Source organism: Entelurus aequoreus, linkage group LG09, assembly GCF_033978785.1.
Source record: "Entelurus aequoreus isolate RoL-2023_Sb linkage group LG09, RoL_Eaeq_v1.1, whole genome shotgun sequence".
In the NCBI taxonomy this organism is placed as follows: domain Eukaryota; kingdom Metazoa; phylum Chordata; class Actinopteri; order Syngnathiformes; family Syngnathidae; genus Entelurus; species Entelurus aequoreus.
This window is the reverse complement of record NC_084739.1, coordinates 45028498-45046617: the sequence shown is the minus strand read 5'-3', so window position 1 is coordinate 45046617 and position 18120 is coordinate 45028498. Positions and strand designations below refer to the sequence as shown.

The 18120-nt window shown below is 40.8% G+C and overlaps 1 protein-coding gene across 1 annotated transcript in view; it reads right to left on the bottom strand.

Moving 5' to 3' along the window:
• papolg (poly(A) polymerase gamma) overlaps nt 1-18120 on the bottom strand; it is a 79634-nt gene that overhangs the window by 25149 nt on the left and 36365 nt on the right. Inside the window, exons 6-9 of the mRNA XM_062058817.1 lie at nt 3570-3623; nt 2731-2842; nt 2296-2385; nt 154-292 (exon numbers count right to left, since the gene is read on the bottom strand). Of these exons, the coding sequence (XP_061914801.1) occupies nt 154-292; nt 2296-2385; nt 2731-2842; nt 3570-3623 (395 nt within the window). The remainder of the gene's footprint in view (nt 1-153; nt 293-2295; nt 2386-2730; nt 2843-3569; nt 3624-18120) is intronic.

The window sequence follows — 18120 nt, the reverse complement described above, 5'->3', positions numbered from 1 at the left end:
TACCGCTTGTCCCTTTCGGGGTTGCGGGAGGGCTGGAGCCTCTCCCAGCTGTACTTGGGCAGAAAGCAGGTCGTCACCTCGTCGAAGGGCCAATACAGATAGACAGACAGCCACACGCACACACACAGCGAAACAGGTGGATCATATTCTCACCATTTGGAGAACACCAAGAAGAACTTGTAGACAAGGGTGGCAGCAACAGCATTAGGGTAGAGCTGGCAAGTCCTGGCTACCAGCATGGCCCATGACACTCCACCCAGAAACCCCAGCATGTTGGAATAAATCCCACGACCTGTTGTATAGAAATACAGGATTCAAAATATAACTACAGTCAAACCTGTCTGTAGCAACTACTCAAGGGAAACCGCATAAGTGGCCACTGTACACAGTTGCCCTCTAGAGATACAACAATATGTAAATTTCATATCATGATTATTGTGACCAAAATGATGATTTGTTTTGGTGGGTGGAGAGCAAGACTGCCATCTTTACAAACACATTAAGCACAAATGTTGCGCAAAGTTACAAATAGAATGAAAAAATTATGATTACAAAACCAAATGTACCGTTTTGGTAATATTTCAGCTTCAAATTAGATGGGCAATATGCGCCCATTAACACGGAACGACGAGCGAGAATGCGTTGATCACGTGATGGCAACAAACAAACAACCCAACCTAGGTTTTCCATTTGGGAAAAAAATGCACATTAAGATGTTCAATATTTATTTAGGTAACATTTTTGCATACAGAAATGAGGCCCTATTTGTTTGTTTATTCATTACAGATAACTAAATGTTATTTACTTTTCAATTATAGTACAATGGTAAACCAGTTTACAGTAATAAGAAATATAAGTTTATATTTTAAAATATAATAATTATATTATATTTATATGTAAATATATATTATATATAATAATTAAACCTTTTAAATGGTTACAGGCATTATTATTATATATTATGAGTACATTACCTTATAATCACTGTAGTTTTCATTGTTTTTTCTTCAGTTTAAGAGCATGATGTAAGCTCTAAGTCTGCATAAAGCCAAATATTTTTTTAAAGTAAATTATTGCATGTTGTTGTAATATGTGGCACCTTGAGAAAGGAACGTTTATTGACAGTCTAAAAGTAACATATTTATAGACAGACATAACTCGTTATTTTCGCAATTTTATGCATTTTTATGTATTAAATATAAAAATCGCAAATCGAATCACAATTTTGGAAAGAAAAATTGCAATTAGGTTTTTTCCCAAAATTGCGCAGCCGTAGAACACAATTTGTGTCAAGTTCGCTCCCAAAATGGTCAGGAAAAAATGCACAGCAAAACGTAAATTGTGAAGATTAATACAGGTAGTGCAAGAGTTTATATTTTTTGTTGAATGTAATGGCAAGCCATTCTGCCTTATATGTCAGGCGTCGTCAGCGCATTTCAAAGCTTCAAATCTTCAGCGCCTTGGACTTGGTTGAACTGGGATTTTGTGAGAGAGAGTGCACACAATGTTCATCGTTAAAAATGACTGGCCTGTGGTCTTAGTACTTTAGGAATCAATTTCTGTCATTATAAATTTGGCTGAGTAAAGGTGTGTGCGTGTGTGAGGAAGGGATGGGGGGATGTTCATATGTGCCCATGTGTATGAAGTGGCTCTTTGCGGTAACAGTAAAAAATGTGACTGACTGGTTGGCCAGCCCTGATGTAGAGACGATAGTGTTTAGCGGATATACGAGCATTGTGCAAAGTTATAAATAATTCCTGTGTGACTGAAAGCTGTCGTCATTGAAATAGGCAACAGCACATACCAATTGTCTTGCGCAAATATGCGCTATTTCACCGCAAGGACTTGTTGGTGAAGTTACTCACTCCTGCTGTCTGCCAGAACCAGAGCTGCTTTGCTTACAGCTGGTGAGTGTTGGAAGGGCACAGAGCAAGCTCGCAGTACAGCCATAATACAAGTGGTGAAATTTAAGGGTAAGACTCAATCTTCTATTGTCATGCATAATTGGGGAACTTTTTTATATTAGTGGCCACTAAACTGCCTGAGCAAACTATTCTGGGATGGAAAATGAGAGGGCACTGGCCACGTTAGACAGGTAGCCGCTATGTAAGGTTTACAACACTACTCCTCTATGGGAGACATTTTTGTGGTTGCTACCAGCGAGTGGATGCCATTGATAGGTGGCCAGAGGTTTGACTAGTTTTATAATAAACAGATTGCCTACATGCAAGTAATTGAATAAATGTAACAAAAAATTTGGCTATAAATAAAAGTCAATCTGACAATCATGCTTACGTTTTGCCCAAAGTTTGATGGCTCTCAATGTCAGCCTGAAGTTTTCTTTGTTTGGCACCAAGTACAGTATTTCATCAGTCACCCGACAACCTGCAATTATAAAGTACATCAAAACAATTAGAGGGGACTCTATTACTAATGAACTACAGTGTCTCAACAGGTGCCGTAAATAATTATTTAATCCCCTGCCAATTCTGAAGTTAATCCCTGAAAAATACATGACCAGTCTATAATTTCTGTGGTAGGTTTATCTTAACAGTTGTGGACATAAGCTGAACCAAGTTACGCTGGTTCCATTGCATATACATATTGTGTTTATTTACAAGTCTTTAAGGAACAACACAGCTTTGGACGAACCAGTGCATCAGAAATTCGCATGTGTTAATTTAATGTTAATCAGTATGTGTAGGCATGTTCAGAGGTCATGTAGATTACCATTAAGACTTCGAATGCAACGAATGTCCAAATTTCGCAGGATCGAATCTCCTCGTAGGTCCAGGTTGTCTGGAATAGATTGTAGTGCCAGTCTGGCAAAAAGCAGGTCAATCTGTTGAGAAACAGGCACAGGAGTCGCACTTCTAGTCAAATTCAGGGTGATATTGGAAAAATTAGAACGCATAAATGTATTTCCCAGAAGCAAATCAAACAATAGTTCTGCAACTCAAATCTTTTAACTTGTAAGCAGGTGCAGAAACGTAGATTCACATTGCACACATTTACACAGGAAATTGTAGTTGGGGACAATTTGGCATGCACAAGACTGTGCCCCCAAGTTTGATTTACATTTTCTTGACAACTTGGGTACATAATACTTTGCACTACAGCGTAAAGATAAAAAGAGATACAGGAATCCATATTAAAATGTCTGGCCAGTGCTGCATGTGTACATTTGATAAGCTACTGAGTAACAAACATTAAGGGTGTACTCTATGATCTGCACTTAAATTTGGTGCATCCTCCTTCCTATGTAACTTTCAAGAATCGATCACAATACAGTCAACTCTGCTATGCACATGCAGTTGTTTGTGAAAGTGTTCGTTGGCCCAATAACACCCCCGTCAGCCAGCCATGACTTTTCTTGCATTGTATAATCTTTATGTACCATGGCTTTTGCTTTTAGATCAGTGGATAGTATCAGTCAAACGTGTAGACAAACCTAATGCCACATAATGAGGAAGCAAACATTTGACTGGTATTGTGTGCTTAAACCCTACTACATCATGTTCTACTTGTGATACTGCTTTACCTCTACTGTGGATCTTGCAGTAACTTACCTCTATCCCGTCAAATTTGAATTTTATTACAGGAACAAAGGCATCCTCGACAGCCTTAAAAACAGAAAGAAAACCAGGTATTTCACATGGTAAGCTTAATATATGAGAAAAGTACATCAGTACATCTACTCTCCCATTGATTTGATGATCGAATGAAGAACAAACTTGGATGCTGAGACTGTAAAGTTGTCTAAATAGCTAAACTAAAAGCTTAGTGTATTTTAATGTGAGCAGAGATTTGTTTCAAAGGTGTCCTAGAGTTGCGAACGAGTACCGTTCCTGACAGTGATATATATACCGGTATCTGGTTGTAGTGTAAGTTGGATCTTATAACAAAATTAACATTGAAGTCTCTAGCATTATACTATGAATGACTTACAATATAATACTTAAAAAACTAACAACAAGAATTAAATGAAACTGTAATAAAAAAAAAAGTTATGTTATATATATATATATATTGTAACCACCGTACTTGCCCAGTCGCTTTCATAGGAGCAGATACTTAACCATGCTCAAAAATACTGTAGCGACAGTATTAGTGTTTTGTGATTTCTGACTGTCTGTAAACGTAACATGAGTCCTGACTGTGTGTGTGAGTGTGCACGCGCTGAGGATGACCGTTGAGTTTGCTGATGCTGTTTTGGTGTGGGATTGACAGTTAAAAACAGTTAAGACAAGTGCAGCCAATAATGAGCACATTCTTCAGCCATGTGCATGAGCTGTAACTTGTACTGGAGCCAGTCTCCTGTTTAAATATTAATCTTAGGAGCGCCTTCGTAACTAGGGATGTTTACCAAGTACTAGTATTCCTAAATGGTACAGGAGGACCGTTAAGATTCTGGACAAAAGATACAATTGTCACATTCTCTTCAGGTGCTGCTGCAACGCAAAAAAAACACCCCACTACTTGAGAAGGACTGCTCTAGTTGGATTTTTTCCTTTTAAAAGCCACCACTCTCCTCTTAATATTTGCACATTTTGAGATGCCTCTCCATGCGGTTACATCTGCAAAATGTATATAAAAATTGACGTCCACATCGCAGGCATGCTGACAACACTCCAGTCAATGGCATGTGTTTTGTTTACATCTGGTTTCGGTAGCGCGGTTTTCGGTGATCAAAGTCTTTTTCCGGTGGTCAAGTTTTCGGTATATCTTTTGTCAATAGTGCGCAAACAATATGCTATATATATATATATAAATTCATACCGTAACGACCAGCTAATGTTAATTTTTTATGTTTGTGTGGTTTGGATTTGATGTCAGACTTTCCTATGTTTACAAACACACCGTCCGTGCCTGAAAGATGATTGGCGGAGAATGAGGAAGTGTTGTTGTGTGTCCGGCAGGGAAGCTAAGACTCAAAGAGACGAAAGTGTTTTCCTGGGAGATAAAAGCTGTTGGAATCGTGCCATTTGTTATTATAAGATTGGTAATAAAAGTTTAAAATAGCGTCTGACTTTGTGTTATTTCTTCTGTGAGCTGCAATATATGATCATTACTTTAAAAAAAATTTCAAGGACAAAAAAGCCCTTATTTTCAAGGTGTGGCAGTAAAAAAAAAATGCAGTGGCGGCGCGCCACATTCAATTACATTAAGGGGAAACCCTGCATACATGTATACACTTACATAGTTATATACATAAATAAACACAAATAAATGTTTATATATATATATATATATATATATATATATATATATATATATATATATATATATATATATATATATATATATATGTGTGTGTGTGTGTGTGTATATATAAACCCTGTTTCCATATGAGTTGAGAAATTGTGTTAGATGTAAATATAAACGGAATACAATGATTTGCAAATCATTTTCAACCCATATTCAGTTGAATATGCTACAAAGACAACATATTTGATGTTCAAACTGATAAACATTTTTCTTTTTTTTCAAATAATCATTAACTTTAGAATTTGATGCCAGCAACACGTGACAAAGAAGTTGGGAAAGGTGGCAATAAATACTGATAAAGTTGAGGAATGCTCATCAAACACTTATTTGGAACATCCCAAAGGTGAACAGACAAATTGGGAACAGGTGGGTGCCAGGATTGGGTATAAAAGTAGATTCCATGAAATGCTCAGTCATTCACAAACAAGGATGGGGCGAGGGTCACCACTTTGTCAACAAATGCGTGAGCAAATTGTTGAACAGTTTAAGAAAAACCTTTTGTCAACCAGCTATTGCAAGGAATTTAGGGATTTCACCATCTACGGTCCGTAATATCATCAAAGGGTTCAGAGAATCTGGAGAAATCACTGCACGTAAGCAGCTAAGCCCGTGAACTTCGATCCCTCAGGCTGTACTGTATCAACAAGCGACATCAGTGTGTAAAAGATATCACTACATGGGCTCAGGAACACTTCAGAAACCCACTGTCAGTAACTACAGTTGGTCGCTACATCTGTGAGTGCAAGTTAAAACTCTCCTATGCAAGGCGAAAACTGTTTATCAACAACACCTAGAAACGCAGTCGGCTTCGCTGGGCCTGAGCTCATCTAAGATGACTGATACAGAGTGGAAAAGTGTTCTGTGGTCTGACATTTCAAATTGTTTTTGGAAATTGTGGACGTCGTTTCCTCCAGACCAGGGGTCACCAACGCGGTGCCCGCGGGCACCAGGTCGCCCGTAAGGACCAGATGAGTCGCCCCGCGGGCTTTGTTCTAAAAAAATAAATACAATTAAAAAATAAATTAAAAAATTAAAAACTTTTTTTTTTTTTTAAATTAAATCAACATAGAAAAAACACAAGATACACTTTCAATCAGTGCATCAACCCAAACAACCTCCCCCATGCACACTCATCCACACCCACTCACACAAAAGGGGTTATTTCTTTCTGCTACCAATATTCTGGTTCCCACAACATAGACAACACATCTGCAAGGGACACAGCCCCTGAAGCACACATGATTGTATAGGCTGCTGGTCCACTAACATTTTCATTAATTACTATTTTTTATGTAATTATTTTTATATTGTTTTACTTTCTTTTTTATCCAAGAAAATGTTTTTTATTTATTTATCTTATTTTATTTTTAAAAAAGGGCCTTATCTTCAACAGACCAGGTTGTCAATGAAATTAGATTTGTTTAAAGGGTTTTTTAAACCAGGCCCAGTCCAGATAATGTCCAAGTCGGACTCACAGCAACACACACCTTCATTCATGTACACAGAAAAAAAACTGCATGAAGTGCTCTAAAACTTGCTGGTAGACGGCTGCGTTGACCCTGGATCTCAGGAAACAGAGTGGACCGACACCAGCAGATGACATGGCACCCCAAACCATCACTGATGGTGGAAACTTTACACTAGACTTCAGGCAACGTGGATCCTGTGCCTCTCCTGTCTTCCTCCAGACTCTGGGACCTCGATTTCCAAAGGAAATGCAAAATTTGCTTTCGTCAGAAAACATGACTTTGGACCACTCAGCAGCAGTCCAGCTCTTTTTTCCAGAGTCAACGCAGCCGTCTACCAGCAAGTTTTAGAGCACTTCATGCTTCCTGCTGCTGACCTGCTCTATGGAGATGGAGATTTCAAGTTCCAACAGGACTTGGCGCCTGCACACAGCGCAAAATCTACCCGTGCCTGGTTTACGGACCATGGTATTTCTGTTCTAAATTGGCCCGCCAACTCCCCTGACCTTAACCCCATAGAAAATCTGTGGGGTATTGTGAAAAGAAAGATGCAGAATGCCAGACCCAAAAACGCAGAAGAGTTGAAGGCCACTATCAGAGCAACCTGGGCTCTCATAACACCTGAGCAGTGCCAGAAACTCATCGACTCCATGCCACGCCGCATTAACCGCAGTAATTGAGGCAAAAGGAGCTCCAACCAAGTATTGAGTATTGTACATGCTCATATTTTTCATTTTCATACTTTTCAGTTGGCCAACATTTCTAAAAATCCCTTTTTTGTATTAGCCTTAAGTAATATTCTAATTTTGTGACACACAGAATTTTGGATTTTCATTTGTTGCCACTTCAAATCATCAAAATTAAATGAAATAAACATTTGAATGCATCAGTCTGTGTGCAATGAATAAATATAATGTACAAGTTACACCTTTTGAATGCAATTACTGAAATAAATCAAGTTTTTCAAAATATTCTAATTTACTGGCTTTTACCTGTATATATATATATATACATACACACACACATATATATTTATATTTATATATATATATATATTTATATATATATATATATATATATATATATATATGTGTGTGTATATATACAGTGGGGCAAAAAAGTATTTAGTCAGCCACCCATTGACAATCAATGGGTGGCTGACTAAATACTTTTTTGCCCCACTGTATATATATATATATATATATATATATATATATATATATATATATATATATATATATATATATATATGTGTGTGTGTGTGTGTGTATATATCCATCCATCTTCTTCCGCTTATCCGAGGTCGGGTCGCGGGGGCAGCAGCCTAAGCAGGGAAGCCCAGATTTTCCTCTCCCCAGCCACATCGTCCAGCTCCTCCCGGGGGATCCCGAGCAGTTCCCAGGCCAGCCGGGAGACATAAGTCTTCCCAACGTGTCCTGGGTCTTCCCCGTGGCCTCCTACCGGTTGGACGTGCCCTAAACACCTCCCGAGGGAGGCGTTCGGGTGGCATCCTGACCAGATGCCCGAACCACCTCATCTGGCTCCTCTCGATGTGGAGGAGCAGCGGCTTTACTATGAGCTCCCCCCGGATGGCAGAGCTTCTCACCCTATCTCTAAGGGAGAGCCCCGCCACCCGGCGGAGGAAACTCATTTCGGCCGCCTGTACCTGTGATCTTGTCCTTTCGGTCATGACCCAAAGCTCATGACCATAGGTGAGGATGGGAACGTAGATCGACCGGTAAATTGAGAGCTTTGCCTTCCGGCTCAGCTCCTTCTTCACCACAACGGACCTATACAGCGTCCGCATTACTGAAGACGCCGCACCGATTCGCCTGTCGATCTCACGATCCACTTTTCCCTCACTCGTGAACAAGACTCCTAGGTACTTGAACTCCTCCACTTGGGGCAGGGTCTCCTCCCCAACCCGGAGATGGCACTCCACCCTTTTCCGGGCGAGAACCATGGACTCGGACTTGGAGGTGCTGATTCTCATCCCAGTCGCTTCACACTCGGCTGCGAACCGATCCAGTGAGAGCTGAAGATCCTGGCCAGATGAAGCCATCAGGACCACATCATCTGCAAAAAGCAGAGACCTAATCCTGCAGCCACCAAACCGGATCCCCTCAACGCCTCGACTGCGCCTAGAAATTCTGTCCATAAAAGTTATGAACAGAATCGGTGACAAAGGGCAGCCTTGGCGGAGTCCAACCCTCACTGGAAACGTGTCCGACTTACTGCCGGAAATGCGGACCAAGTTCTGACACTGATCGTACAGGGAGCGGACAGCCACAATCAGACAGTCCGATACCCCATACTCTCTGAGCACTCCCCACAGGACCTCCCGAGGGACACGGTCGAATGCCTTCTCCAAGTCCACAAAGCACATGTAGACTGGTTGGGCAAACTCCCATGCACCCTCAAGGACCCTGCCGAGAGTATAGAGCTGGTCCACAGTTCCACGACCAGAACGAAAACCACACTGTTCCTCCTGAATCCGAGGTTCGACTATCCGGCATAGCCTCCTCTCCAGTACACCCGAATAGACCTTACCGGGAAGGCTGAGGAGTGTGATCCCACGATAGTTAGAACACACCCTCCGGTTCCCCTTCTTAAAGAGAGGAACCACCACCCCGGTCTGCCAATCCAGAGGTACCGCCCCCGATGTCCATGCGATGCTGCAGAGTCTTGTCAACCAAGACAGCCCCACAGCATCCAGAGCCTTAAGGAACTCCGGGCGGCTCTCATCCACCCCCGGGGCCTTGCCACCGAGGAGCTTTTTAACTACCTCAGCAACCTCAGCCCCAGAAATAGGAGAGCCCACCACAGATTCCCCAGGCACTGCTTCCTCATAGGAAGACGTGTCGGTGGGATTGAGGAGGTCTTCGAAGTATTCCCTCCACCGATCCACAACATCCGCAGTCGAGGTCAGCAGAACACCATCCGCACCATACACGGTGTTGACAGTGCACTGCTTCCCCTTCCTGAGGCGGCGGATGGTGGTCCAAAATCGCTTCGAAGCCATCCGGAAGTCGTTTTCCATGGCCTCGCCGAACTCCTCCCATGTCCGAGTTTTTGCCTCCGCGACCGCTGAAGCCGCACACCGCTTGGCCTGTCGGTACCTGTCCGCTGCCTCAGGAGTCCCATGAGCCAAAAGAACCCGATAGGACTCCTTCTTCAGCTTGACGGCATCCCTCACCGCCGGTGTCCACCAACGGGTTCTAGAATTACCGCCACGACAGGCACCAACTACCTTGCGGCCACAGCTCCAATCAGCCGCCTCGACAATAGAGGTGCTGAACATGGTCCACTCGGACTCAATGTCCAGCACCTCCCTCGTGACATGTTCAAAGTTCTTCCGGAGGTGGGAATTGAAACTCTCTCTGACAGGAGACTCTGCCAGACGTTCCCAGCAGACCCTCACAATGCGTTTGGGCCTGCCAGGTCTGTCCGGCATCCTCCCCCACCATCGCAGCCAACTCACCACCAGGTGGTGATCGGTAGAAAGCTCCGCCCCTCTCTTCACCCGAGTGTCCAAAACATGAGGCCGCAAATCCGATGACACAACTACAAAGTCGATCATGGAACTGCGGCCTAGGGTGTCCTGGTGCCAAGTGCACATATGGACACCCTTATGCTTGAACATGGTGTTCGTTATGGACAATCTGTGACGAGCACAAAAGTCCAATAACAAAACACCACTCGGGTTCAGATCCGGGCGGCCATTCTTCCCAATCACACCTCTCCAGGTTTCACTGTCGTTGCCAACATGAGCGTTGAAGTCACCCAGTAGGACAAGGGAATCACCCGGGGGAGCACTCTCCAGTACTCCCTCGAGTGTATCCAAAAAGAGTGGGTACTCTGAACTGCCGTTTGGTGCGTAAGCACAAACAACAGTCAGGACCCGTCCCCCCACCCGAAGGCGGAGGGAGGCTACCCTCTCGTCCACCGGGTTGAACTCCAACGTGCAGGCTCTGAGCCGGGGGGCAACAAGAATTGCTACCCCAGCTCGTCGCCTCTCACTGCGTGCAACGCCAGTGTGGAAGAGAGTCCAGCCCCTCTCGAGAGAACTGGTTCCAGAGCCCTTGCTGTGCGTCGAGGTGAGTCCGACTATATCCAGCCGGAACTTCTCTACCTCGCGCACAAGCTCAGGCTCCTTCCCCCCCAGCGAGGTGACGTTCCACGTCCCAAGAGCTAGCTTATGTAGCCGAGGATCGGACCGCCAAGTGCCCTGCCTTCGGCTGCCGCCCAGCTCACAATGCACCCGACCTCTATGGCCCCTCCCATGAGTGGTGAGCCCATTGGAGGGGGGACCCACGTTGCCTCTTCGGGCTGTGCCCGGCCGGGCCCCATGGGGACAGGCCCGGCCACCAGGCGCTCGCCATCGTGCCCCAACTCCGGGCCTGGCTCCGGAGGGGGGCCCCGGTGACCCGCGTCCGTGCGAGGGAAATCTGAATCCTTGTTGTTTCCTTTCCATAGAAGTCTTTGAGCTGCTCTTTGTCTGATCCCTCACCTAGGACCTGTTTGTCTTGGGAGACCCTACCAGGGGGCATGAAAGTCCCCGGACAACATAGCTCCTAGGATCATTGGGACACGCAAACTCCTCTACCACGGTAAGGTGGCAGCTCAGAGAGGAGTATATATATATCTGATTATTGATGTAATTTTTGTAAAAATCCTTATAAAAATGTTTTTTTTTTTTTTCACTAGGCAAAACTCAACAGCCACAAGCACGACAGACTAAAACGAAAACTTCCAATGGAGACCAAGTTGCTGAATGCAGTAGAAGATGTCCAGATAAAGAAGAGACTTCTGAACATGATGGAGACATCAGAGAAGCAATCGTGTGACAATTTAGACAAACTAACATCAAATTACTAAGTCAAAATATTGACTTACTAATAATGACATACTTAGTATCTCAGGTAACTAGGACTGTTTTGTGTTTTGTTTATACTCTACGGAAAAAATATCGAGATATATGTCGTATATCGCCATCCTGCAACTGGAGCGGAAAAAATAGTAGGCTTCTTTATTATAAGATATTGTTATTTGGTTATTTTTTAGTCCCCTGGAGAGACACCACCTTAACCAACAAATTTTCTGGGGGACACACTGTAGACTATTCAATGTCATTGGTGTCTCCATTTGTGTTGTGATCACGGATTGCATAATGTGATATGAATGAACGCACCCTCAAAATTTCAATTTCACATTAAAATGAGGATAATAATTGAAAGGAAAATATTTTGTTTGTTTCACAACACCTTAGTCGCCTATCATTAAGCATATCTAGCCTTATAACTAGGGATGTCCGATAATGGCTTTTTGCCGATATCCGATATTCCGATATTGTCCAACTCTTTAATTGCCGATAACGATATCAACCGATACCGATATCAACCGATATATACAGTCGTGGAATTAACACATTATTATGTCTAATTTGGACAACCAGGTATGGTGAAGATAAGGTACTTTAAAAAATAAAAATAAAAATAAAATAAGATAAATAAATTAAAAACATTTTCTTGAATAAAAAAGAAAGTAAAACAATATAAAAACAGTTACATAGAAACTAGTAATGAATGAAAATGAGTAACATTAACTGTTAAAGGTTAGTACTATTAGTGGACCAGCAGCACGCACAATCATGTGTGCTTACGGACTGTATCCCTGCAGACTGTATTGATATATATTGATATATAATGTAGGAACCAGAATATTAATAACAGAAAGAAACAACCCTTTTGTGTGAATGAGGAGAGAGGTTTTTTGGGTTGGTGCATTAATTGTAAGTGTATCTTGTGTTTTTTATGTTGATTTAATTAAAAAAAAAAAAAAAAAAAAAAAAAAAAACGATACCGATAAAAAAAACAAAACGATACCGATCATTTCCGATATTACATTTTAACGCATTTATCGGCCGATAATATCGGCAGGCCGATATTATCGGACATCCCTACTTATAACTATGGCTATGATAATGATTTACTTTTTTTGCTTTCACTGAGGTAGCAAGACAAGTTAAGTAGACAACGAAAATAATACAGCAAGAAATGCATACAACAATGTTGTGTAAAAACTACAAAATCATTCATATTAACTCAGCTCTAAGTTGTGAAAAAGGTTACAAATTATACATTACATGACCTTCACAGTACAAACAAGTTCAATAATGGACTAATAATTTCCATCCAATATTCATTAAAACGACAACCTCCCGGCATGATGGACCGATGCACCACTGTCCTCTTGGGGGCGACACAGAACCGTTTATACATGTAAGGGCTCGTTCAAAGCCAACAGATTTTTAAGGAAACTTATTTTATTTTTTTCCATTTTATAATTTGCCTATTGAGTCAGACTGCCGAGAAATATGATGAGCATTTCCAAGCATAGGCGCCGATCTCCATTTCTGCCAGTAGGTGCTCGGTGTGTGTGTATTAGTATTGTCCCGATAACAATATTTTGGTACCGGTACCAAAAGTATTTTGGTACTTTTCTAAATAAAGGGGACCACAAAAAATGTCATTATTGCCTTTATTTTGACAAAAAAAATCTTATGGTACATTAAACATATGTTTCTTTAGCAATTTTGTCCTTAAATAAAATAGTGAACATACTACACAACTTGTCTTTTAGTAGTAAGTAAACAAACAGACTCCTAAATAGTCTGCTGATGTATGCAGTAACATATTGTGTCATTTATCATTCTATTATTTTGTCAAAATTATTAAGGACAAGTGGTAGAAAATGAATTATTAATCTACTTGTTCATTTACTGTTAATATCTGCTTACTTTCTCTTTTAACATGTTCTATCTACACTTCTGTTAAAATGTAATAATCACTTATTCTTCTGTTTGATACTTTACATTAGTTTTGGATGATACCACAAATTTGGGTATCAATCCGATACCAAGTAGTTACAGGATCATACATTGGTCATATTCAAAGTCCTCATGTGTCCAGGGACATATTTCCTGACTTTATAAACATAATATAAAAAAAAAAAAAAAGAAAGAACTCGCCACAAAATTAACAACAACAAGATTGGTTTATCAAAAATTATTTTAAATATTGAAACTTGCCATCAATCCCACGTGGGTGCTCGGACCCCGAAGCACCCACAGGATCGGCGCCTATGTTTCCAAGCATTTACAAGCACTTCACCCAAAATTCAAGCACTTTTCAAACCTTGAAAACACAACATTAAAATCCAAGCATTTTGAAGATTTTTAAGCATCCGTACGAACCCTGATATATACATATATATGTACATAAATGTACAGTCGCGTTCAAAAGTATACATACACTTGTGAAGAACATAATGTCATGGCTGTCTTGAGTTTCCAATAATTTCTACAACTCTTATTTTTTTGGGATAGAGTGATTGGAGCACATACTTGCTGGTCACAAAAAACATTCATGAAGTTTGGTTCTTTTATGAATTTATTACGGGTCTACTGAAAATGTGACCAAATGTGCTGGGTCAAAAGTATACATACAGCAATGTTAATATTTGGTTACAAGTCCCTTGGCAAGTTTCATTGCAATAAGGCGCTTTTGGTAGCCATCCACAAGCTTCTGGTTGAACTTTTGACCACTCCTCTTTACAAAATTGGTGCAGTACAGCTAAAGTTGTTGGTTTTCTGACATGGACTTGTTTCTTCAGCATTGTCTACATTGTTTAAGTCGGGACTTTGGGAAGGCCATTTTAAAACCTTAATTCTAGCCTGATTCAGCCATTCCTTTACCACTTTTGACATGTCTTTGGGGTCATTGTCCTGTTGGAACACCCAACTGCGCCCGAGACCCAACCTCCGGGCTGATGATTTTAGGTTGTCCTGAAGAATTTGGGAGGTAATCGTCCTTTTTCCATTGTCCCATTTACTCTCTGTAAAGCACCAGTTCCATTGGCAGCAAAACAGGCCCAGAGCATAATACTACCACCACCATGCTTGACGGTAGGCTTGGTGTTCCTGGGATTAAAGGCCTCACATTTTCTTCTCCAAACATATTGCTGGGTATTATGGCAAAACAGTTCATCCATCCATCCATTTTCTACCGGTTGTCCCTTTCAATTTTTGTTTAATCTGACCACAGAACTTTCCTCCAGAAGGTCTTATCTTTGTGTATGTGATGTCAAATGAATGATGTCCAAAGTGTCGAGCCATTTGTTTGTATTTCTGTTCGCCCCACTCTGGTTGTTACGGTCCTTGATTTTTTTGTAGTCCTGTTTGAGTTTCTTCATCATCTCCCTGCACTGCTTCGCGGTGTGGAAAATTCCTGACATTTCTAACTGAGCGCTTAATGTACCGAACATTTTAATGTTCCGCTGCGAGACTTCAAAACCCCGCTGAATCTCCTCTGTGGAATAGGCGGCAAGGAGAATTTTGACCTCGTCAGTCCATTTATCGCTGGCTGTGATTGTGACGGTCTCGAATGTTGTCAGCACGTATGTAACATGGACGTGATTTTTATGTATATTGCATATATACCCACGGACAGCCATCTACAAAATGTGCAAATAGTAAGAGGTGGCCTTTAAGAATAGAAAGTCCAACTAGAGCAACAGCGTCAAGTCAGTGTGACATCATGCTCGCTGCAGCTAGCCTCTTTAGTCAGAGACATTGAGGGACAGAAGTAAAGAGTCTCTGAATGAGAGTACATTTCAAGATAACACCATAAAAAGATGCTAAATTTGTTGCAAGGTTCTTATAATTATATAAAAAAAGTAATTAAAAGACAGGAAACACTTGAAAAAATCTCAACAAAGTACATTGTACAGAAAGCAGCAACAAATTTAAAATATGGCAAAACGATAAAAATATATATGTTAATACTAATTCATAATAACAGATTGGTTTTAAATGGATGAATACATTTTTTTTAAATGTATGTATACATTTTTTTAACCTTTTTTTAAGAAAATAATATTGCAAATTAATTAACATCAGTGTTTCCCATAAACTGCCAAGATACCTGTGGCGGTGGGGCGTGGCTATGGGCGTGGTAACCATGACATCATCGAGTAATTTGCATAATTTACTACAATGATATGATTTTCTCTAAAAAGGCTCAAAAAATGTATACTTACTAATTAATAATAACAGTTTTGTTTTAAACGTCCATCCATCCATCCATTTTACAATATAATTACAACACTTTATGTACATATTTATATACAGATTTGAACAATAAGTTATTCACTGAAATATATTTATTAATTGTGGTTCTTACAAAAAAATATATCTTATAAAATATAAAAGCTAAAATGTCTCTTAAAACTCTGCCCCTTTAATTAGTGCATACTAAATAATTTAACTTTAGCCTACTACTACAACCATATTATTTACCAGCAACATAAAGTGAAACAGAGGCAGAGGTGTGCTGCCACAGTCAGTAACAAATAAACAGAAAACAGTAGTGGTCAAATACAAATAAGGCAACAAGAGAAGTATCCTACACTTCTCTTTTGTAAAGTAAATCTGAACAGCCTATATGGGCATCTACATCAACTATATGATTTGCCTGAGAAGCTGGACAGGACACAAAAAAAATAAAATAAAAATAAAATAATTATTTTTTTAAATATGTGGCGGACGTAATTCTTTCGTGGCGGGCCGCCACAAATAAATGAATGTGTGGGAAACACTGATCATGGGGACCACGTCCATAACCACAAGTATCTTGGAGTTGTAGAAATTATTGGAAACTCCAGACAGCTATGACATTATGTCCTTCACAAGTGTATGTAAACTTTTGCCCACGACTGTACACACACACACACATACATACACACAGAAATATTCATATACATACACATACCATATTTTTCAGACTCTAAAGGCACACTTAAAATGCTTTCATTTTCTCAAAAAACAACGGTGCGCCTTATAACTCAGTGCACCTAATGTACGGAATAATTCTGGTTGTGCTTTCCGACCTCGAAACAATTTTATTTGGTACATGGTGTAAGGATAAGTATGACCAGTAGATGGCAGTCACACATAAGAGATATGTCTAGACAGCAAGATGACGCCAGTAAACAACACCAAAACTTTCAATGTTCCACTGAAAATACAGAAAATTACACATGGCGCTCAGAAATCTGTCAAAATGTTTTAGTACGACTTTGGTAAGCTATGAAGTCCCACTGCCTAATGGATTATCAGAGCATTACGACTCTAGTAGTCATACATGTTGTGCTTTAACATACGGGTATTATGCTGTGTGTGTGTGTATAAGGAGCGCAAAATGGCACCTATTAGCAGACATTATCTGGCGCTTTGTTTTGCAATACTATGCAAAACCAAATTTCCTTACCTTCTGGTACCTGCTGATGTGTATTTGGGATCCGCATAAATACTGAAAATTTGCGCGCGTCTGCCATTGTAGTCTGTGCCGTGCCATAGTCAATAAGCTTCTTTTTATCTCTATATTCTTGTTGTGGGGCATTCATCCTCCGCTGTTGCTATTTGTAATATAAAGTAGCGTAAGGTTTTGACTTATATCTGTCAGTAGACTGGCTGTGGAAGCGCTGAAAAACTACCGGCATAGTGGGTTTACATAATTCATGGCGTACCTTCGGTTATTAGAGAGTTCCGGTCAGACATTTTTTCACAGGACATATTTCCGGCATTTTTGTTGCATTAGTGAGCCACAGATGAGGAAACGCTGCTCCGTTATTTATTTACGTCGCGTCTAAATGTCATTAAAACAGTTGGCTCAATCTTTTGACACTTTTTCGACTCCCGTCCTTGCACGCTACACCGGTACAACAAAGATGACGGGGAGAAGACGCTGTCCAAGTGGAGCCACGTAAATAAGACCGCTCTCAAACCGGCGCATTCTGACCATTACAGACCATTTTCAAAGCGACTTGAAGATGGTCTGTAAAACAATCTATGCAACATTTTGACCAAAGGACCACCATTACGTTATGTAGATCACAAGGAAGTAGGGATGATGCTCGAAACCGGTTTTCCCGGTTGTTCGATAAGAAAAGAACCGAGTCCTCGGACTCAAATCCCTTTTTGAGAACCGGTACCCGTTATCGAGACCACTATAGTAAAGAAAAAGAGTTGGTTCTTTATTCGAATACCTGGGAACGACTCCCGTTCCGACAAGAAATGCCCCGTAGGCCTTTAAATAGAGTCTCTGATGAGCAACAGGTGCGCGTACAAGGCAGGTGAAAATCATAAGTAACCATGGTGACTAAAACAAACCCCCGAAGTGCACAAAACAACTAAGGAAGTCCAAAGCTAACAGAACATAACTAAACAAAACATGATCCGACCACATCATAATACATCACAGTTTCATATCATTTCACTTTACAGAAGTAGGAAGAAGTAAAGCTTATTCAATCCTACCCCTTTCCC